The 23605-nt window shown below is 37.1% G+C and overlaps 2 protein-coding genes across 2 annotated transcripts in view; both read left to right on the top strand.

Annotated features, from left to right (window-relative positions):
* The window catches only part of LOC116300410 (rap guanine nucleotide exchange factor 6), a 33791-nt gene extending 27344 nt beyond the window's left edge, over positions 1–6447 (top strand). Inside the window, exons 34-46 of the mRNA XM_031709283.2 lie at positions 8–91; positions 446–520; positions 1152–1223; positions 1315–1455; positions 1752–1860; positions 1945–2037; positions 2152–2193; positions 2408–2491; positions 3005–3166; positions 3326–3364; positions 3814–3882; positions 4343–4417; positions 5935–6447. Coding sequence (XP_031565143.2) covers positions 8–91; positions 446–520; positions 1152–1223; positions 1315–1455; positions 1752–1860; positions 1945–2037; positions 2152–2193; positions 2408–2491; positions 3005–3166; positions 3326–3364; positions 3814–3882; positions 4343–4417; positions 5935–5966 — 1077 coding nt within the window. The 3' untranslated portion in view covers positions 5967–6447. The remainder of the gene's footprint in view (positions 1–7; positions 92–445; positions 521–1151; positions 1224–1314; positions 1456–1751; positions 1861–1944; positions 2038–2151; positions 2194–2407; positions 2492–3004; positions 3167–3325; positions 3365–3813; positions 3883–4342; positions 4418–5934) is intronic.
* A 3080-nt stretch (positions 6448–9527) lies between these two features.
* LOC116300424 (nuclear factor NF-kappa-B p105 subunit) lies at positions 9528–23275 on the top strand. The gene is made up of 20 exons (XM_089040397.1): positions 9528–9663; positions 9797–9831; positions 10379–10477; positions 10832–10986; positions 11439–11662; positions 12034–12192; positions 13271–13375; positions 13671–13765; positions 14413–14551; positions 15106–15300; positions 18081–18279; positions 18771–18886; positions 19754–19972; positions 20241–20329; positions 20926–21006; positions 21139–21306; positions 21405–21468; positions 21803–21871; positions 21947–22090; positions 22206–23275. Exons 1-20 carry the CDS (start codon positions 9540–9542, stop codon positions 22310–22312), a joined length of 2586 nt encoding a protein of 861 aa, XP_088896523.1. The 5' UTR covers positions 9528–9539; the 3' UTR covers positions 22313–23275.
* Positions 23276–23605: the final 330 nt, after the last annotated feature.

The raw sequence follows: 23605 nt of genomic DNA, 5'->3' as shown, positions 1-23605 counted from the left end.
TCTATAGGATCTCGAGAATCTGATGGATCCTTCGCGCAGTATGTTCAAGTACAGAAGTCTCGTAAACAGCGCAAACGTTTCACCGCCATTGGTAAGTGACGTCACTCACCCTCGTTTTTATTTCTTCAACCTTTCCATATATGGTCATCCACCCGAAGCATTGCTAGGACAAACAGAATCAAAACATTCTGATGTGATCAGTAATATCCCAGAATATTTGTTTCAATACTCAGGCCTGGTTACCTAAATATGACGTAGATTAATATCAAAAAGGGTTGTCATAGTAACCATTCTTGTATCCTTCTTCGACAAAGATGTCAGTCTCCACAAAAACCGCAAACTGATTTCACGTGAGACAGTAGAGATGAAGAGCGTTGAGATGTATTTCACGTGAGACAGTAGAGATGAAGAGTGCTATTAAAGCTGATTATATTTCTGCTTTTAGATTCCGTTTTTCCCCGTCATTAAACGAGATCTGACTCTGATTTACCTCAACAATAAGAGCGTGGTTGACGGCCTTGTAAGTACTTCACTTTCATTTTCCTTCAAATAAAACGATTGATTTTCTTTTTAATCTTCAAACCCACGCTTAACAGATTTTATTCAAGCTCTTGACGTTATTTATTACGTTATTTTCGCGGTCTGCACGACAGACGCTTCAAATCACAAACCGGAAATCAAGACTGAAACTACTGAGGCAGTCTCCATGGCAACTGGGGGATTTTTTCACCGAAAAAATTTCCCGCCAATTTGGAACATACTGGCACAGTGTTTTGACTCGTAAAGGAAGTCATATGTGAACGAAGTGCTTCCTATTTACTTCCTGCCGAACTGGGGATTTTTTTTGGAGCAAGATAAATCACCCGTAGTATTTTACCTCAAAAATGTTTTTGAAGATATTGCTGAAGAAGCAAGTTATTCTCACTGAGATAATTTTGACTAGAAAGAAAAAAAAAATCCGAAGTCATAGTGTATTTGAGTTCCACGGAAATTGAACTAGAAATTTACCCGGAAGTAATTGTTACTTCCTCTGAACCCAGCTTCATTACGCTTTTCTCTACCAAAGGCTGCTTTTGAGTGGTTTGAGTGGCCGCATTACGCGACCAGGTTGCGAATTCAAATGATTTCTCTTTCATTTTTTTAATCTTCAGGTGAATTTCGAGAAACTTCGTATGATAGCAAGAGAAGTTCGACAAGTCGTCAAGTGTCATTCAGTACCATATGTAAGTATCCTTAATTCTTCAACAGAAGTCGTTTTCACAGGGTTTTTTTTAGAGTAGGAAATCATCAGTAAACCCTGTCATTCCTTCCTAGGACCCCGCGACCATGTTCGACCAGGATTCTAATGCCTCCCAGAGTAAGACATCACAAGTCGTTGGCATGGTAACCAGTGGTACCACGTGGGGACGTCGATCTTTAGCACGTGACCAGAACCCGAAGAAAATGTTTGAAGAGGTTCATACGCTTCATTATTTCATTATTAAACAAAAAAAAACATTCAATTATTATGACGAAAGACCTTTTCCATAGGGAGAATAGTAAAGAAACTCGTGGGATTGTGGGGCAGAATAGGTCCAAAATGGTTGAGATTTTTGGTGAAAAGTCCACAACACATGCGGTACGAGTTCGTTACCAGTCTTCCTTTCACATCTCTGTATCTGATCACGTGACCAATATTCAAACTCAAATGACTTGACTTTGGAAAAACAGTTCAACAATTGATATCTAAATTACGTACTCATTTGTTGCAGGCTGTGATGACAAGGCGTGTCCAAAAATACCTGGACAATCTTCTCGTTATTCTAGATGAAGATAAACTACGAGAAATGTCCAATGCGTGTGAACCCGCACAGGGGTCGGGTGAGTAGCTATTGACATACCGTGACACGTGACAAGAGCATTGCGTTACATGTGATTAATATTCTATTTTCTTGTGTACTTCAGGTCCACCTAGTGTACAAACTAGACGGAAAAACTCTCCAGCAACCTCTCCTACAGTAGTGAAGAAAGAAAAGAAAAACAGCAACAGACAAACAGGTAAAACCATTGGTTAATATAAGAGAATATTAATGATTACTGATTTGAACTAGTTTGAGATTAGATTATTTATCTTGTTATTAAAAATTTTGTTTATTTATTTATTTTCTCTAGAACCTTCGCCTCTTGCTTCAAGAAGAGATCAGCCCATAGCTCGTAAGTACTTGTCAAGATTGACAAAACATTATTAGGGGAGGGGAGGGCAAGGACGAAGTATCCACACAAAAAAATAAGTGTATTCTATTACTCTTTTGTTCCCAGTCTCACTGCGGTCTTTTGAAGTGCTTGTTTAACTGGTACCCAGTTCCCCTCCCATCCCATCATGCATGACATTTTTCTAGGCTGCTTACGATTTTTTAATTGTTTTCAGCTGACCGCATATCTGTCTCCTCTACAACAAGTACATCGTCGTCTCTCCCTGATCCCCACTCGCCCAGACCAGTCTACGAACCACGTAAGTGTTGATGGTGTTGCACCACTCATTACAAACCACGTGACCACTTCCTTGAGCATCACGTGGCTAATAGAAGACGCTCACTCATCTTAGTACAGCACTGTCCTATTTCAGAATATATGGTCATTTTTAAACAAAGTTGGCTTTAGTAATTCTAACGAATAACAATCTGGGCTCGGTTGTACGAAGGGTGGATAGCGCTATTCGACGTATATATCTTATCCAGTGGATAATTATTGGATACCAGCATCGATTTATCCACTGGATAAGGATTCATCCATCGAATAGCGCTATCCACCCTTCGTACCAAGAGATTTCCAAATACGATAAAGGCTTTGATTTTGGCTTTGATTTCTTTGATTTTATTTTGAGCTAAAATAAGATATCTTCTCTAGCACTATGGTAGGTAAAAACGATATACTCGAGGGAATGCCTTGATGCACTATTTCGCTCAGCCGTCTTGAAATTCAAACAACAGGGTTCTAATCAGTAGTTTGTCTTTAATACTTTCAGCAACAGACGTTTTCCATGAATCCGACTCTTCTTCTTCTCTACGTGAAGAATTCAAAGTACCTTCTTCTCTACGTGAAGAATACCAAGTACCAGACTCGCGGGTAACGACGTTACCTCACGGTTATAGCAGCGATATATCAATACGATGCACCCAGACACACGGTAGGTCGGGTCTTTCTTCTTTTTTTTTTTCTGTCGGATGTTACATGAAAAAAAAAACGCGTTCAAAATTCAAGGGGGTATAAGAGAGACGACGGTGAGGTATATTGAGATAAGGAAGTAAACTCCGTGACTCACCAGTTGCTTGTTTGTTGTACACAGAACATATAGAAACTAGAAGAACTAGATTTGATTACCCAGGTAAGAAGAAGGAAATACTCAAAATAAAATATTTATCTCGTGAAAAATGTTTCCATGGAGACATCAAAATGTTGAGCTGGTGAGAAAAGCTGTTCCAGTGTTGGGTGTCAATAAAAGCCATCAAAATGTTGAGCTGGTGGAAAAAAGCCATTCGAGTGTTGGGTGTGTGTAAAGCCATCAGAATGTTGAGCTGGTGGAAAAAAGCCATTCGAGTGTTGGGTGTGTGTAAAGCCATCAGAATGTTGAGCTGGTGGAAAAAAGCCATTCGAGTGTTGGGTGTGTGTAAAGCCATCAAAATGCTGAGCTGGTGAAATAAGCCATTCAAGTGTTGGGTGTGTGTAAAGCCATCAAAATGCTGAGCTGGTGAAAAAAGCCATTTAACTGTTGGGTGTATAAAAAGCCAACGAAATGTTGATCATGCAACTTAATTCTTGTTATTTTGATATTAGATAATGCAGAGAGGTTTCCTATCGAGTATTCCTATCCTGCAACCTACCAAGATGAAAATCTAAATGCAGGTATGTTAAGATAATAAACAAAACCAACAAATTAGTATCATTTTGACATTATTTTGTAAATATTACTTCCATTGTCGCTTAGTCGTGTAGGTGAAGAAAAACGCGCTCAGTTTTACTTTAGACGTAATGCTTCATTGAAACATTTGTTACAGTCGTATCAATAATCCGTTACATTCCTCCATCCCCTAAAAGAAAAGAGGTTATGTGATGGGCAAATGAGCCGTTGCTCTTAGCTGACCCTGTAATCCTTAATTCAAGTGTTGGTAGTAAAATACTCAAAGGATTGACACGTGGTCTGATAATGATGCTTGATTTTTACGAACCTAACAAAACCACACAACTGAAACGAGTTTCATTGAAGGATTTTCCCTCCTTCATCAATTATAATTATTACATCATAATTAATGAATATTAATAGCCCATTAGTATTTTATTGAGTATATTTCTAATGATATTTCAGAGTCTTATCATCGAGGGAGATACAAATATCAGCATCCTCCCAAATACACTGTAGAATATATCCAAGATTTTGATGGTATGTAGTCATCAGGGAAATATTCACAATTCTCCATTCTCCGCTAAACCCAACACGCTAAATTCCAATGCGCCATGCCCTGACTTAGATTAGAGCAGAGGTTGTTTCAGGGTTCAAACTATGAGTTAGCCATGCCCTGACTTAGATCAGCCCAGAGGTTGTTTCAGGGTTCTATCTGTGAGTTAGCCGTGCCCTGACTTAGATTAGCACAGAGGTTGTTTCAGGGTTCTATATAGGTGTGGGTTAGACGTGCCCTGACTTAGATCAGCCCAGAGGTTGTTTGAGGCTTTGATCTATAAGTTAGCCGTGCCCTGACTTAGATTAGCACAGAGGTTGTTTCAGGGTTCTATGTGTGAGTTAGCCATGCCCTGACTTAGATCAGCCCAGAGGTTGTTTCAGGGTTTGATCTGTGAGTTAGCCATGCCCTGACTTAGATCAACCCAGAGGTTGTTTCAGGGTTTGATCTGTGAGTTAGCCATGCCCTGACTTAGATCAGCCCAGAGGTTGTTTCAGGGTTCGATCTGTGAGTTAGCCATGCCCTGACTTGGATCAGCCCAGAGGTTGTTTCACGATTTGTTTTGTGAGCTAACTGTGAGTTAGCGGTTTTCTAACCATAGTTCAGCCCAGAGATTGTTTCAGCATATTGATAAAATGTGTGAAATATTAAAAAATAAAGCCGAAAAGAAAGATATTCAATTCAATTTTCAATATTTTTGTAACAGAAAACAAATACGAGAAAACAACGATAACATTTTGAGACACAGTACGCTGCTGCCTGTTTTATTAAAAGAAAAAAATAAAGCCGCTGAAATTCGTTATTGGGATGCCTGCTTCAACTCTTGCAAAAGCTAATTAATTTTGTCAATACCAAGCAAACCAGTGAATGTTTTCAGTTGTTTTGTTATTGTTGCTGTTTAATCAAAACACATCGTGTTTGGAGGTGGACAGTAAGCCGTACGTATGGTGTGGGATGTATTCACGTGTCGAGCAGTGGTTAAAGCACTCGCCTCTCTCCAAACACCCAACCATCACATGATTATGTGAATCTGTCCTACTTTTGAAAATATCTTTGAGTAACATTACTTAATAGTTTTATTTTGTGAGCATTTTTTTCTCTCTTCATCAAAAATATATTAAACCTTTCCTAAACTATCGTAACTTTTAGCCCATGTCCTATCTTAAATATCGTTTTTGGGGACGTTCACAAGCGCAAATAAAGTAATTGTATTCTATTGAAATTGATTTTGATACATCATAACGTAAGGTACAAATAATTGACTAAAAACATGTCGGCCATCAGTGGGAAAAAATTGCGCGTTTTGTGACCTTGCTTGATATATATTGCTTTATCAATGTCAAGGTCTTGAAGTTTATTCCTTGAATATGATCTATTCTTAGTATTAACTAATATTTATCATTAATACAATTGTACAATCACTTGTATATGTAGTTATGTTCTATTTGATCAGACTTATCAACTCAACATTACCTTAACGAGTGATTATTTTTCTCTGCAGAGTCAGAAGAGGGCCAAGTATCAGCCGTGTAGCGCCGTACAAACTGAATCAATAAAAATATTAGGGATTATTAGAACATTTTAGACTTCAAAAAGTCGTTATTATTACGTGGTTTTACAAGCATTGCTTGGAAAACCTTCACGTTCGTTTTCCCGCCCCTATAGACGAAAGTGAACGAAAAATTATTTTAAAAATAGTTGACCTAATAAGGCGGGCAATTCAAACTGAAAGCTTCAGTGGTTGGATATCATAGCAATCCAGTCTTCAAGTGTTGTACCACGCTGATTCTAGTCGACTATGAGAATATGAAAGATCTGAATGATACTGACATAAAGAGCCGTATATTTTTTATTTTATCATCATTATTATTAGAATAATATTAATGTTATTACTAGAATATAGGTGATATAAATTTCCCTTTATGAACAAACTGTTTCGTATCCTATTGTAAATATTCTGCCAACCAAACTGCATATTAAAAAATCATTTTATAATAAAAAATTTATCGGTTTAGTTACTTTGTCACACTTTTTTTCCATCTTTCTCCGTATCGATGTGCATGTGAGAAAGTTCTGGTAAAGACATTGTGATTTTGGTCAAAAACTACGATGAAAAAAGACAAAAAGATTCGGCAAACTGAATACACAGAATTTAGAATATAAATCTTCCAAAAACAAAAAGACCTCCAAAATTAAAAAGGTTTTGTAAAAATTGGGTAAAAACTCCAAGTACCATGTCGTTTTTGCTGTTGATATGTTTATTTTAATATTTGAAGAGTCGGAGATATGGGAACCCATGTCAGTGTTAGTGCACCGATGGTAAGGGAAGCCACGTTAAGTGTTAGTACACCAATGGTAAGGGATGCCATGTCAGTGTTAGTGCACCATGTTAAGGGAAGGCATGTAAGCATTAGTACACTAGTAATGGAAGCCATGTAAGTGTTAGTGCACCAATGGTAAGGGAAGCCATATAAGTGTTAGCACACTGGAAAGGGAAGCCATGTCAGTGTTAGTGCACCAGTGGTAAGGGAAGTCATGTCAGTGTTAGTGCACCAATGGTAAGAGAAGCCATGTAATTGATTGTGCACCAATGGTAAGGGAAGCCATTTCAGTGTTAGTGCACCAGTGGTAAGGGAAGTCATATCAGTGTTTGTGCACCATTGGTAAGGAAAGCCACGCAATTGATTGTGCACCAATGGTAAGGGAAGCCATGTCAGTGTTAGTGCCCCAGAGGTAAGGGAAGTCATGTCAGTGTTAGTGCACCAGTGGTAAGGGAAGCCATGTCAGTGTTACTAAACTTTTAAAAAACGTCATACAGTACGTTATACAAAGAAAATAGTATAAACCAACTTATAAAAAAGCTATTAAAGAATCATTATTTTTTTAAAACGAAACTAAGAGATACGTTTAAAACAACGGAGACTCACGCACATTGCCGTCGTTCTCGGGGATTCCCCAGAGCTAAGTTTACGTTTATCTTCAAGCTGACGCCAGATATATGTTTGATTTGAGACGGTTTCGTGGAACTTCAAGTACGTTTGACAGCTTTTCAGCCACTACTATTTTTGTTCACACATTGGTTGATGTTTGGTTATTATACTACTATGTATTATGCTCAGTATATTTTCATGGGACAAGTTAAATCACTCTGCACATTCACAGTACCGAACTACTGGTACTTCAGCACATCTATCCACCCCCATCATCATCATGACATCAACTGAGTATGCAAAAAAGATAGAAAGTTTATTTAATATCCGGACTAGACGATCCGTCCAGTCATTTCACAGCCAATTGACAGTTCTTCTCGCTAAAAGCAATTAATCTATTACTTTTAGCATACAGTGTTATGATCGTGATTTTAACACACGCTTGAGAGCTGAAAATAAGACTCCTGCAAGCCTCGATACGCCTGTCTAGGTGGTCGAACTAATATCATGACGTCATTAGTGTCTAAAAATAGCAACAAAGTTACAATGCAGTTTGTACTAAAAGTATTGGAATAAAAAAAGGTCAAAAGGACAAAAAAATGTGTACTTGTTCTCTACTCTAGGTCAAAGAAATTGTGTAGCTTGAGAAACATTCTTTATTTTGTTGAATTTGATCTTCTGTTTGCATCGAGTTAGCTTCTATAATACCCCTTTAAGCCTTTTGACAAACTTGCAATTCATTGCATTTACATAATTTTGCATCGTTCCACAATCCAGTACAGGAAGAGCATTTCATCCAGAGGTAAGTTTCTTTAAATACCGAATGATACTTTATATCATATAAAACACTAAACCCAGAGTTTCTGAGAAGGGAATATTCCCTAATTTCCATATTCCCAAAAATAACCTTCTAGGCCGGAAGCATTACATCATGGTTAAGAAAGGTCACATGAGTGTTTTTGACCAATCATGTTGCGTATATTGACTAGGGGAAGTCCCAGGGACATTCCCTTTATTGGCCAACGGTTTGCTTCTACTGCTAGGAGTTTCGCTTTCCTCATAGAGGAAGCTTGGATGCCTTTTTAAGCCAGTCTACACTTCAGTTTTATCATTTATAGGATACTTCATCAACAGTTCAAGGTATTGTGAATTGACATTGCAAATCAGGTGTTTTTAGGGGTTTGTTTTTGTCAGCTTACACGTGCCGTGTTGTGGAACGTTGGATCAAGATTGATTTCCTACCCTTTTGGTTGGTATTTTTCATCCAATTTCTGTATTTTTCCCTTACTTATTCCCTCAAAGATCAGGTTAGATCTTTGCTTTCGTTACTGGATAGGAATCGAAAGCGTTAGCCATGAGTACGAGAGCTCCTGTCCTACTTACAAACTTGTCTTTTATTCTTGTTTTTTTCTCCTCAAATGCAACTTTATTTTGGACGTCGTACTCTTCAAACTCGTAGTCATTCGTACACAGTTTTGTACCATTTGTTATTCTTTCTGAAATATACAATGTATCAGTACAATTTACTGAGTTAATTTAAGTATTCATCCAAGGTGTATAGTTGCTTTGATAGCTAGTTATTAGTGCAAATTCAACTCTACTCCTCTTTTAGTCGTTGTATTTTTTTCGCTGACACTAAAACAAAACTTTATCAACACAAGGAAATATCCACTAAGATACTTGAATGAAAAATAGATATTCTTTGAATCTTTGAGTAGAATTTTTAAGTCGAAGTTCAAAGCCTTCAACGATGAAATCACTCAATCGACATGTATATATATATATATATACTAGAGTAGATTATTCAACCTGTACATACAGCTACACCCTTTATGTGCCTTATACTCAAGCCTATACCTAACTATACTTATATATCCTTCCCATACATTATGTCGCTTCAGGGACACATGGCTGAAATACCATTATCTAAGCCGGCCTTAATCAATCATTTTCAGTTAACATTAATATATCATTAACTGACTGCAGTCAAGGCAAGACACAGCTCTGTTAACACAAACCTTATACAAGTCTTTTTTATTTATAAACTAATATTTTATTCTATAGTATTAAGAGTTTTCTATTTTTGTTCAACTTCCAGGTCACCTATAAGCAGTAACGATTAAAACAGATTAGTGATATACTCAAAAAAAGGCACTGTTAAGAACTGATTGCAACCATGACGCAGTCAGAACAACAGGTTGGGAGTACGTTAACAGAAAGTATGCTCCATGAGATAATGACACCTGGTTTTCTACCAGATATATCGGCACTAAATGTTCAAATGCAGGGAACTTACGATGGTAAGTTTTAGTTATTTTATCTTCTAAACTCCAATTCAATCATGAAACAAGGGTCGCACATTTGTTAGTCACTGGATATCAAGTCCTACCCTTGAAAATTTTCTTTAAAACAAGATATTGTTCTTTTTTACAGGACCTTATTTAGAGATTCTTGAACAACCTAAATCGGTAAGTGACATTTCTTCAATTCTTTAGATCGAGTGTTTTGTATTTTTATTTTTTATTTTCAAATCAATAAGAAATTAAAAACGATCAACTCAATTAAATATAAATTAAAACTGGAATTCAAGAATGTAAATAGATGCATGTGGTTGGAGCTACAGTAGAGGACCCCTTATTAAGCAAACACCCTTCATTAAACGGACAGCTAGTTGCATGGTCGTGAGATTTCCTTCACATATTTACTGTAAAACAAACCTCCTTTTAAGTAGCACCCTCTACAGAGCTTAATATAATGGATAGTCATCAGACAATGTCCAGCCAGGATTGTAACTTGTCCAGTCAAATCTTTATGTTGCTGGTCATTTTGTCTAGTAACGTTGAGTCAGAAAGCATGTATAACTGAGTTAAAACTAATTTCTAAGATCGATCACGACCAGTGATTGTCTATTCCTTATTTTAAGCCCTGGGATAAAGCAGGGTTCTGAAAGTGTCTACTCAATTGAGGTACCACTGTAACATATCAGCCATTTATCTCTAACTTTTCTTTCTTTAGCGTGGATTCAGGTTTCGTTATCCGTGTGAAGGACCTTCCCATGGAGGGCTCCCAGGTGAATTCTCAACTCAAAAAACTAAATCTTATCCTTCAGTTCAGGTACACAAACACTACATTTTATATGTCAATAACTGTGCGAGTAATGTGAGCTGCTAATGTGTCTTCTCTCACCAATACAACCTGGTATTGATTGCAGGACTCAGTGTAATATATGGGTTTATCTGCATGTTGGCTCTCTCCCGTGCTTTTACAGTTTTTCTCCTTTTTTTTCCTTTTTAAAAATCAACTCTTAAATTTCAATAAGATCTGGCATCAAGTGCTCAAGTGATGAGCTTCTGCTTCAGGATACTGAGTATTCACTCCCTTTATATGTTCAACGGAATAGACATCATTACACTTACAATCAATGATAAATATGTATATCTTATTGCGTTCAATACTTTTATACTCCAGCTGAATAACTACCGTGGGCCATGTCGAATAGTGGTTTCCTTGGTAACAGAAGAGGAACCTTATATGCCACATGCGCATAGTCTAACTGGCAAGAATGCCAGCAAAGAGGGAATAGTTACTGTACAGATTGGACCAGAACAGGGAATGTCAGCAAGGTACATATGATGATAGGATTTGTATGAAGGTCGAAAGGGAATCATCAGTAGCACACTTGCCTCTCATCTCTGGGGTTCTTGGTTCGATTATCTTACTCAGCATCACATACAAGGAATTCAAGGGTGGTGTAGTATTAGTACACTCACCTCTTACCTCTGGGTTCTGGGGTTCTATTCCTGGACTCTGTATCACATACATTATTCGAGGGTTTTTCTCTCTCCGGGTTCTCTAGTTTTCCTCCCTCTGCGAAACCTACAGTAACTTGCTAAATTCCAACTGAATCTATGAATTAGCCAGTTGTTTCAGAGGTTTTGTCAGTTTAAAATTTGACAAACTTCATTACCAAAGAATAGTCTTTCATATCCACATACAGTATAATTTATAGCTGATGTACTGTACAGTACATATAAATATCCTTTAACTTAATATCTTTCAATATTTCTCTCCAAAGCTTTCCAAACCTTGGAATTCAACATGTGACAAGAAAAGCTGTGGCCAAAACATTGTTAGAAAGATACACGAAAATGCAAGAATTGCAGTCACTTACAATGTCAGTAATGAGTACGACACATAATGACCCAGCGTCACTGTTTGGTATAAGTGGACTTGGTGCACAACATGCTGCTGGAACAGATAACAAACCATTTGACAAGAATCTTGCGCTGTCTGTTGCTGGTATGTTTGGTTGATACTTTGCATACTGATTTACAGCTAGTGGGAGAAGGGGGGGGGGGGGGAGGTTAGAGACTTCTGTTATCTGCCTAATGCCTAGGGTCAGAGATCTGAGTATGCTCTGTACATAACTGAGCAAAATTCTCTGGATTGAGCTAATATGATCCACTCTTATTACTTCAAAACTTAATGAAAACCCAGTATTTTGTTTTTCCTAAGGTCTTATATAGTTTCAGACTTAGGCTGATTATGAGGGTTTTTTTTAGCAGAACAACAAAAATAACTCATTGATTTAAGAAATTAATAGTATCGCATAACAAGGGTTTGAGGAAGTTGATGTTTGACTACTGTATTTTTTTAAACATTTATTCCAGATGAAGAAGCTAAAAAGATTCGTAAGATGGTAGATGACCAAGCAAAACAGATGAACCTTAGCTGCGTCAGACTGTGTTTCCAAGCATACCTACCTGACGATAATGGAAACTTTACGAAACCATTAAAACCATGTATATCAAATGCTGTTTATGACTCAAGTAAGTATAGTCTTAGAACCAGTAAATACAGGTGTAATTGTTTATTTGATTTACAGTACTACATTCTGATTCCACATTGTGCGAATCCTTTTCATTAGACACAATTTTTTGGGTGCATAAATTGTAACACCATTGTCTTGTCACTCCCCAAGGAGATAAAAAAACAGTCTTTGTTTTTTCGAGGGTACATGTAGCACAGACATTGCTTAATAAACATGTGAACCATTGGCTAAAACATTTGAATAAGAAAAAAATATAGACTTCATGTACTACCATTTAACAAAAGAAATTACACTCAAAAGAATGACACATGGAGTTAAATGTGACATTATGCCTAAACTAAAGAGAAGGTAGAAGATATAACTAGCTAAAAACTAGTGTGAGCTGCGTCAGTGTTTCTAATGAAACAGTAATGATAAAAAGGTAAATTATACACTGTGAAAAGACGTTTCGGATGCTAGTCCTTCGTCGGAGTAAAAAAGGGGTACATGAATATGACTACAACTCAAACAAAGAATCTTATTCTCAGAAAATGATACGTGGTCTGAAATGGGAAAACATTACACTCAAAGTAGAAAGGTCTGTAAAAGAAATAATACTCAAGGGAATGAGGCATGGTCTGAAATGAGAAAACATTATGTTCAAAGTAGAAGGGTCTATAAAAGAAATAATACTCAAGGGAATGAGGCATGGTCTGAAATGAGAAAACATTATGCTCAAAATAGAAAGGTCTGTAAAAGAAATAATACTCAAGGGAATGAGGCATGGTCTGAAATGGAAAAACATTATGCTCAAAGTAGAAGGGTCTATAAAAGAAATAATACTCAAGGGAATGGGGCATGGTCTGAAATGGAAAAACATTATGCTCAAAGTAGAAGGGTCTATAAAAGAAATAATACTCAAGGGAATGGGGCATGGTCTGAAATGGAAAAACATTATGCTCAAAGTAGAAGGGTCTATAAAAGAAATAATACTCAAGGGAATGAGGCATGGTCTGATATGGGAAAACCTTATGCCATTGCTAAAAGGTTCTATTAAGAATACAGATTGATTTTTTTTACAATTTCTTCATATCTAGAGGCACCCTCAGCATGCCAGTTAAAGATTTGTAGAATGGACAAAAATTCAGGCTGCGTTACAGGTGGAGATGAAGTATATCTGCTTTGTGACAGAGTACAAAAAGGTACCACACCCTCTTTTCCTATGTTTTCACTTCATCATGATTTAACCATTTATCATGATGTCAGATTAAACTGTAGTTTGGAAATAGTCTCTTAATGTAACACTATCAGGAATCATTGTTGCTCATTGGTTCAACTCTGCGTCAAAGGCTTTTTAAATTGTGCTGCTTAATTGCAATTTAATTAAGGAAAGAAGGCTACAGGTTTGTTAGCCTCTGGCTATTAAGTCAAATAACCTTGCAAAGGAAGGACTACATCTATTATAATTATGTATTAAGGTTTGCTATAATTTTTTAGACGATATTGAGGTTCACTTTTTGGAGTATGATAGTGAAGGCAAGGTAAATTGGGAAGATCTGGGAACCTTTGCACCATCAGACGTTCATAGACAGGTATGTGTCTTAGTAGCCACTACAGAAATTCATTTTTCAAAATCCTGGTGTATATGTATATAGTCAACTGCAGAATCGTGCACCTTCAAAAACTTAGAACATAGGAGCTGAGTGCACAATGGTACATGCGAAGTTCGTTAATAAGATGTATCTAGTGATACAACTTGCTGAGTGTTCATACATTGTCACACTGGCAGAAAGCATAAATGCTTTTAACATGTTTCACATTGACTGGCCTGGTGTATTGTTTCAAAAAGGTTACTAGTGAATGAGACCTCCTCATATTACCCACATTAATATAACCACAGAAATATTCATCATAACCTCAGCTAGTATACCAATGGAATGCTGCCAGGTGCTGGATGGAAAACAATGACAAAAACAAAACAAGACTGTGTATCTCAAATAAATACATCAGAGGATAACTATGTCATTTCCCAGAATACTCCTTGTAGTTCTCTTGACAATATTAATTTGAATTCCACTGGAATAACTGCTGCAATGGTGACAGGTTTGCTATTTTCTGAGTTGAAACCATGAATTACAGCATTGTACTGCAGACCAAAGCACTAAAGTTTCACTTGAAACTACAGTTCTTCATTCTTTATCTAAAATTATAACAATCTTATTGTTTTATGTTTCTCTAGTTTGCAATAGTTTTTAAAACTCCTCCCTACTGGAATGTTGCTGTAGAAAAACCTGTTAAAGTTTTCTGTGAACTACGAAGAAAATCTGACAAAGAAACTAGTGAACCAATGGAATTCACATACACACCACAGCTGTTTGGTAAGAATGGACTTCCCTCTCATATACAGTATTCCATCATTTTCCCCTATTTTTCTTGGTCTATCTTTTATCATTTATTTTTAACTAACATATTTAAAATCTTCATGATTGCAAGTTACTTTAAGATTTGTCATCATCATCATCAACAGCAGTAGCAGTATTATCATTGCTACCAATGATTCACTACAATCATGGTCATCATCATCATCATAATAATCACTCATTATTACAATCATCATCATCTTCATCACCTCCACTACCATCATCTCATCATTCACAATCATCATCAACACTCATCTTCATCATCATCACCACCATCATCTTATCATTCGCAATCATCATCAACACTCATCTTCATCATCATCACCACCATCATCTCATCATTCACAATCATCAACACTCATCTTCATCATCATCACCACCATCACCTCATCATTCACAACCACCATCAACACTCATCTTCATCATCATTCAATCACCATCAGCACCCCATTGAGCTTCATTCCAGGATTCCCACAAGGTCAATGAAAATATTCATAAATTTTTTATTTCAGACCAGGAACAGATAGGAGCTAAACGTCGTAAAAAGATCCCACACTTCTCTGAGTACTTCCAGCCACCCCCAGGTGGTCCAGCAGGTGGAGCTGGTGGTATCGGCGGAGGTGATGCAACTGGTTATTTCAATTTTGGCGGTGGCTTTACACTTGCTGGTATTGGTTTACCAAGCACTACTAGCGACCAAACACAGGGTACGTAATGTAGGGTTACTAGACAAGGAACTTGGTTTAGAAGTAGCTTAATTAGTGCACTGAAACTCCACAAGATAAGAAGACATCATTCTGTGCCCATCAGTCATCTTCAGTCATGATCCCGTGACAGGATCTTGAATCTTACCTGTAACTCACTGTCACACACAAAACTATGGACGATTCAAAGCGTAAGATGGTCACAAAGAGTGTGCAACACTAGGACTTAGCACAGAATAGTATAAATATAATCTGAGTACATAAAATGTGCTTGTGAGGTAAAGATATTGCAGAAATAAATGGATCAAATGTCAAGTCCACGTCAGCAACATATGGACCATAAATGAAAATCAAGATGCCAAGAGCGGTCACAGAAATATATCTTCAGCCAGTAGGGTCTAGTGAAAGACTTATTGGTGTCATGGACAGAAGTGGAGAAAGCAAGCTTGATAGAGCTATAGTTATTATGGTATCAAGATTTGAAGACTTAAGGTCATAAATGTATAGCACCTAATTTAAACTGCAATTCAGCCCTGCTGTACCACAAAATATTTCCTATGCTTAGTTTTTTCTATAATTAGTTAATCGTAACCATTGATTTCTAGATGAGGTAGAGTCTTAACACTTTCTTCTAATCATTATTATATACATGTATGTGTCTAAATTAAGAAAAGCTAGAAGATTTATTAACATGTTTTATTATATTTATAATAATTATAAATAAATTAATAAGATATAAGACAGTTGAAATGGACCTTATCGTTGGTTCATTGATGTCTAAATCAGTTTCCTGAAAAAAAAATTAAATTTTCTGATTGAATCATCATCATTTAGACCAGCTTTGTTCAGTGGAAACTGATTTTCGACTGTTAAATCAGCTCATTAAGCGAGTTAAAATGTTGTACACGCAGACAGCGTAGTACATCATTGTTGTACTTTGAAGAGTACGTGAGATAAAGTCCTGTATATTACAGATTATTTTTTATGAACATTTTTATGTTGCTAATATTTTGAAGGATTTGTAGTTAGGGTATCTTGCACGTTGTAAATAAAATGCTTGAAAATATCACCAGCACAGTATTGTTGTCAACCTTGTTTCAAAGGTTATAATAAAATAAATGTCTATAAAGCTGCTTTCAAAGGAGTGGGAAACGATATGGCAAATTCGTACTAGTTGCAAAGTAGCTGTAACTCATCTTACCATAATCATAACTATAGTAATAATAATAATAATAAATATTTATTTATATAGCGCTAAATCCACTAATTGCTCAGAGCGCTCACTTGTAAAAAATAATACATAATTAACTAAGCTAAATAAAAATTGAGATATAAAAAAATATGCGAACAAAACGATAAAAATTGTACTAAATGTAAAATTATGAATTAAAAGCTAACTTAAATGTATCTTCAGAGAATTTTTAAAAACAGACACGGATGGAGACTTTCATATTTCTAGCGATAAATTATTCCACAGTCTTGGTGCAGCAACAACAAACTATGTGTTGTGATTGAATGAAAAACTGGAAGATAAAAAAAGATATTCTCAAGTAAATGACATGTCATACTGTAAATCAGGGCCCAGTTGTACAAAGGGTGGATAGCACTATCCAACAGGTAGATCTTATCCAATGGATAAATTTATTGGATAACAGCATCATCTTATCCACTGAATAAGGATTTATTCGTCGGATAGTGCTGTCCACCCTTTGTACAACCAGTCTCAGCTCCATATGTTTGCCACTTATACAAAAACCATGCTATGTAGCAAAGGTGGTACTTAATATGATTAGCTTGTGGCCTTCAAGATTGATAACAGCTAAGACAGCTAACTATTCTAAATCAAGAACTATTCATTGGGTAACCATAATGATAAGACCATCAATATGATCATAACACTGACAGAGAATAGAGGCAAACAGCCTGGCTGTAAATCTGAATAAGAACTTTACCAAATCCTTAGAAGGGTAAATGAAGAAAATCTACAGGAAGAAAGACTCAAGAATTATCCAGGAAAGAAAGCTTTTTGCCAACACCCCCCCCCACTTCTAAGGTCAATTAGAAAGTGTGGATGAGGTGAGGGGGGGGGGGGGGGGCTGAATAAAGGCCAGACATTAGAAACTTTGGCTAACTTGCCACATCATTTAAGTTACTGTGGTCTGGAATGGGCAACCATAGGCCCAAGAGGTATATTGATTTACTGAGTGGAATGGGATGTAGAGTAAGTATGTCTTGAATGAGTGAAGATGACATGATGACTGAAACAAACTCCATCATTTCTCTTCTTGTGTCCTGGCAAGTTGTCACCTAAAGTAACCATCTACAGCAAACTGAATGAAACAAATCACTCACCTTACGACCAATCATACTTATATACTTGGTTTTACACATCCCTAGTCCCATCCAGTAGGGGAGGCTTGGGTATTTACAGGAAATCCATTATATGCCCTGGACCATTAGTATTATTTGCAAATGTGCTGTACATTTGAATATTCACAGACAAGTACAAACACTTCATTTGTAAAACTACTAAGTATATTTTGCACTAAAAATAGTACTAAAAAATAATTTCTATTCAATAGAGTGCAAACAATTAATCCGTGAAACACTAATTGCTAAATAGTACAAAAAATGCTAATTAAACAATAGAAAACAATGGAATTTGCATAAAATTGTGCTATTTAGTATTACTAAAGTTTCACGGTTATATTGTTTGCACTCCACCAAATAATGCCGCCTAGTTTTCAACCAACTAATTTGATTGGTGGTTGTGTTCATTGTAGGCGGTACAGGTGGAGGAATGCAGCAGGCTACTGCTTCCCCTGGTACCCAGCCCTCTCAGGAGATGCTGAAAGAGTTGGCCTGGGCCATAGCACAGCATACATCCAGTGCTATGAGAGACTATGCCTCTACAGGTGACACACGCTACCTCCTTGCCATCCAGCACCAATTAACTGCTGTTCAAAATGATGATGGGGATACGTGAGTAGTCTAATATTGTTATTCAATAAACAAATATGTGTATGTAAAAAGCTTAAGGGTACATATTAAATTTATTCAAGGAAGTATATCTGTTTCAAGTGAAGTGAATGGGAGGGTGAGATCTGAACAAATAATAATAATTTTACGGATAACTTTACTGAGATGAAGAACAATTAGGAGATGTTGCCAAAATATCAGTAATCAATGTCATGGAATGGGGGGGGGAAGACTAAAGCCATTCAGGCTTGTTATCAGGGGTGCTTCTAAGTTGCAAACAAACCTGTTTCCCCTCTCTTACTGTTTTCAACGTTACTTCAACCAGGAGTAAAGGATATGAGCCCCTTTCAGTGAAGGTTATGAACTCTGCTTTCCAAAGTCCTGGCACTCGATGGACCTGACCCACCCAATCTTGATGTACAACTGCTAGCTCTATAAATAATTGTTAGGGATTGGTATAAGAACAAAGATAAGTTCTTTATTTTTTCTTGCAGTGCACTTCACCTTGCAGTCATCAACTGCCAGTTTAATGCAACAGAAAGTCTGGTATCAGTCATGAAGGACCTGCCAGGAGACCTTGTTAATGAGTACAACTATCTTAGACAGGTACGTCATTCCTGTAGAGAGGAAAAGAATGTATACACTATTGACTTACAGTATTTACATGGTATAACATGCTGTAACATTGAAATGGCTTCTCATTTTTTTATCATGAATTATCCATTCACACTGTACTTCTGAGGTAACCATAGATACAGTACAGCTATGGAAGAACGGATATATTTGCTGCCCTAAAACTAACCCACAGTTCATTCCAATTAGGAAAAAAAATTTAACTCGATTTTATGCAAAATTTAAGCATAAAATTACTGGTTTTGAATATTAAAATAAAAATTGTAGGATAATAGCTGCGAATTCGTAGTAAGAAAACGTTTTGTGATCCGCACAATCCACTTGTCCGAAGTCCATTCCATTCCAGCCATGCACGGTTCCGGATTTTCCAAAATAAAAAATCTCCCAAAATTCAGAATCTAGAAGCGCAAATCAAATTTTAGAGGTTGGTCAGGTTTCTGCTATGCATAAGGATTACCCCAAGCCTTTAAAAAGCTACAAATTTGAGAAAAATATTTTTTTCCAATCCAACACAATTCCTGATTTCCCAAAAATAAAAAATCTCTTAAAATGAAAAATTCAGAAAGAAATATCAAGTCTTATAGTTTTAGCATCTTTATAATACAGACCAACTGATTAAAAGTCTTTAAAATATAAAAATTTATTGACTGAATAGAACACCCAATAGACCTTTATTAACACATGAAAGTATGTGTACATGTAAATACAACCCAGTACCCTACTCTCCCAGTTGTACTTGTCTTGCCTCAGCCATCCCCCTCCTACATATGCTCTACCATATCTCCCGGTCCTTGTGTGCGATTGTTAAAGTGAGGAAATTAACCAAGATTCTCAACATCTTCAGACTCTCCTCTCCACTTGGCTGTACTGACAAAGCAACCTTGTGCCGCTGAATGCTTAATGAAAGGCAATGCCAAGGCAACTAGTTGTGACCGTCATGGCAACACTCCTGTACATATTGCTTGTGCTCAGGGTGATATTGGGTGTTTAAAAGTTCTGTTGAATAAGAAATTACGCAAAGAAAGTGAGGAATTTCCTGAGATACACTGGCAAAACTATAATGGTAGGCAGAAATACTGTTAAGAAATGTAACAACCTCCACAACTACAAGATATCTTGATACTGAATTTCGTTTGATAGCCTGTACCCTGGGTTTAAGAGGCTCTCTCTGTCCTGAGCTTCCAAGCTGCAGGGTAGAAACCCTGTTGTTGTGGGTGCTTGTGGTGGTCACTTCAAGATTTCAGGGGGGGGGGGGGGGGGGGGTAAAGACTGTCCCTGTACTTGAATATTTTTGATGATAGGGATGTTTGGATATATATTGTTATTTTTAGGTTTTACTCCATTACATCTTGCTGTCATAAGAGGTAATCGAGAAATCATCAAGATGATTCTATCAGTAGGAGCTGATGTTGAGGCTAAGGTAACTGAAAATTCTGGTCCTCATCATCATCATCATCATCAGTCATCACCATCATTTTCTCCATTACCATCATTATCATCATCTTTGTTACCATCTTTATCATTGGCCATCATCATTACCATTCATCATCACCATCATCATTACCATTTATCATTGTCATCAACACCATCATCACCATCATCATCAGTACCATCATCACCTTATCATCATCACAATCAACATTATCATCATCGTCAACATCATCATCGTCACCATTATCATCATCATCATCAGTACCATCATCATTACCATTCATCATCATCATCAACCCCATCATTGTTATCACCATCATCATTACCTTTCATTATCATCATCAACAACATAATCATTGTCACCATCATCATCAGTACCATTCATCATTACCATTCATAATCATCATCAACACCATCATCTTTGTCACCATCATCATCATCACCATCATCATCATCACCATCATCATCATCAACATCATCATCAGTACCACCACCTTATTACCATCATTACCATCACGTTTATTTTACTGTTGTTTTTTTATTTTATTTGTTATATCCTTGCCTTGATTCTGTCTTGTTTCACAGGATGGTACTTGTGGGCGCACTCCTCTTCATCTTGCTGTCGAGAACAATAACTTAGCCATAGCTGGCTTTTTGATTCTTGAGGTAAGCAAGTTACATAGCTGTGTGCCTATAAATGGGTTCTCTGGGGGAAGTGTCTTTAGCACAAAACAACTCCCCCTCCCCCTCCCCCCAAAGTTTGTGCATACTGAATAGATTCAACATTCTACATCATAGGCCAAATGTTATGTTGACTCCTATACCTTTGATGACAATACACCACTGCATCTGGCTGCTGGTCGTGGACTGGAAGGACTGACAGCTCTGTTGGTGGCTGCTGGAGCTGATACCATGGAAACGAACAGTGAAGACGAGACACCTTATTCTCTAGCCAGTACTGCTGAAGTATGTTACATAATCATCTGGGATGTGATAAGGCATGGGATTTAATATGATGACAATGGTTAAATAACTGTTGCCTAAAACTCATTTTCTTTGCACAGGTCAAAAAGATCCTTGCTGATGAAGACGAAGTTCCAGATACTCTTGATGACATCAAAATACCTGGTAAAACAGTTGTCAAATCATCGTCCTGCAGCCCATTTATGTCACTACACCAAAGTGTTAGAGTGCAAAATGATTGCAGAAATGACTGGATCATTGCTGGTGCAATTTTTTTCATGGAAATTTGATATTGTTTGAGGTTGATTTTTTCTAAATATCTGTAGTCAAAGCAAGAGACAAACTATTTCTTTCTTTATTCGACTTGTGTCTTGGGCAATAGATACATCCAGCCTGGTTTTCATGTTTCTCAGTACCAGCCTCTTCTGTCATCTATAGAAATAAGTAGTTGCACAATTGTCATCGAGTAACCAGCCGTTACATTTTGTTTTCATTTCAGAAGTAGAAATTAAGAAAATGTCAGCAGAGGCGAATGCATCTCTCATCGGCCAAACCACAGCTCCGCCAGGTGAGATGATGTTTTATTGTCACTCCTTGTTTACAATTTTCACTCAAGATTATTGATTTCTTGCTGTTTCTATAGAAACAACAAGGCTTCTGACATCAAGTAACTATGGCAACAAGAAGGACCTGCATGCTGTCAAGGCCATGGTGGACCATGAAGACTCGGGTGTTGAGGGAGACTCAGGATTTGGTTCTCATTCAATTTCAGTTTCCAGAAGTGAAGGTACTTTTCATGATGTGTTTTGAATTACCATAGTTTTCACAACCATCTGAAGTTTAGTACTCCAAAAATAATATTTTTGAAAAGTGACAATGATTTTATTTCTTGTTTCTTTGAGATTCATTTCCATTTTCTTCACACCCTGGCAAAATCTACCATCCAACAACAGAACAGGATCCTCGACTGCAATCCACCAACAATCAGCCAATGAAATGGGCTCACTGACATCACACTATAACCAACCAATCAGAAGGTCTCAGTGACATCGCAGCTAGCCAATAAAATTAGCTTATTGTCCTTGCGATGATGTCACCATGAAGCTACCCATGGCAGCCAGTGTAAAGGCCAGGCGCTGCCGTGGAAACTTACCAATGCCATAGCAACCAGGCATTGCTATGGCAACCAACATTGCCATGGAAACTGGCAGACATGCTGAGCAGCCAAGAGAATCGAGGGCAACACTCGATCAGAGTTAGCTAATAAAGCTTTCTTGATGCTTATGGACCCTTAGTGTGACTATGCAAGATACCTTGGGTAGCAAAGTTGTGCACTATAAATATTCCAGGAATTGACATACATAAATTCTTTATAGCATTTTTCATGTTTCTTTGACCTCTGCAATTTCTAGACGCCTGGGATTTTGGCTTCCGTCAATCAAAAATTCATTAACTCGGACTGCTGTAGTTTTGATTGACAGATGCCAGAACAGGAGTTGGAGTTGGAGTTGACTGGGTCTCAGAAACATGGGAAGCGCTCTAACCCAGACAACCAGACTACATTGCATCAATGTACACATAAATAAACCAATAACCATCTAGTATTTTAGTTAAGAAAGCTCTGTTTAAAAACAATAGACCCCTTCACAGTTCCCTGCACCATCTTGAAAGGTAGCCGTGCCTTTGCATCGCAGCGAGACAAACGGTGAGCTTGCAATGATAGAGATCTTTTTTTAACACCTTCTACAACTATTCACATGTCTCTATCATTGCAAGCTCACCGTTCGTCTCGCTTCGGTGCAAAGGCACAGCTACCTTTCAAGATGGTGCAGGGAACTGTGAAGGGGACTATTGTGTTATCGTGAAGTGCAGTATTTGATGTATCTGACTAGATTTTATTAGCAGCAATATTAATAGTAGTAAAATACTGATTTAAGAATTACAAATAAAGTATTTATAATGCAGTGTTCAATTAGTTATTTATGTACTTATTACTTGTATACTCCAGTTTTCTGATCGGTACTTGTCACGTGACAAACGATACCCGGAAGTGACTTGTCATGGAAATTGACTTCCGGTCACTGTGAGCATGGGAACTATTTTAAAATAGTTAATTTTTCTCTATCATTCTTTGCATATCCTTAAAGATCTTAGTCCACAGCTACCGGAAGTGAAATTTCACCTAGGTTTTATTTCCGGTCATAGAATAGGTCTTCTCCGAATTTTACTTTAAACTACTAGTATACAATATAAATGTATATTAATCTTGTAATCTTTAGTTACCTATTTAATACTCTAATAT

Source organism: Actinia tenebrosa, unplaced genomic scaffold (assembly GCF_029948245.1).
Source record: "Actinia tenebrosa isolate PJP-AT-01 unplaced genomic scaffold, QUT_ActTen_1.0 PGA_scaffold0__85_contigs__length_37466705, whole genome shotgun sequence".
Lineage (NCBI taxonomy): Eukaryota > Metazoa > Cnidaria > Anthozoa > Actiniaria > Actiniidae > Actinia > Actinia tenebrosa.
The sequence above is the reverse complement of the archived record's forward strand: the minus strand, read 5'-3'. Positions and strand labels throughout refer to the sequence as shown.

What these genes read in the sequence shown, in the direction of transcription:
- LOC116300424 (XM_089040397.1), top strand. Translation starts at nt 9,540, where the DNA reads ATGACGCAGTCAGAACAACAGGTTGGGAGTACGTTAACAGAAAGTATG. An exon ending in GAGCTGATGTTGAGGCTAAG is followed by an intron (nt 20,330 to 20,925) that starts GTAACTGAAAAT and finishes CTTGTTTCACAG; the next exon opens with GATGGTACTTGTGGGCGCAC. An exon ending in TTCAGTTTCCAGAAGTGAAG is followed by an intron (nt 22,091 to 22,205) that starts GTACTTTTCATG and finishes TGTTTCTTTGAG; the next exon opens with ATTCATTTCCATTTTCTTCA.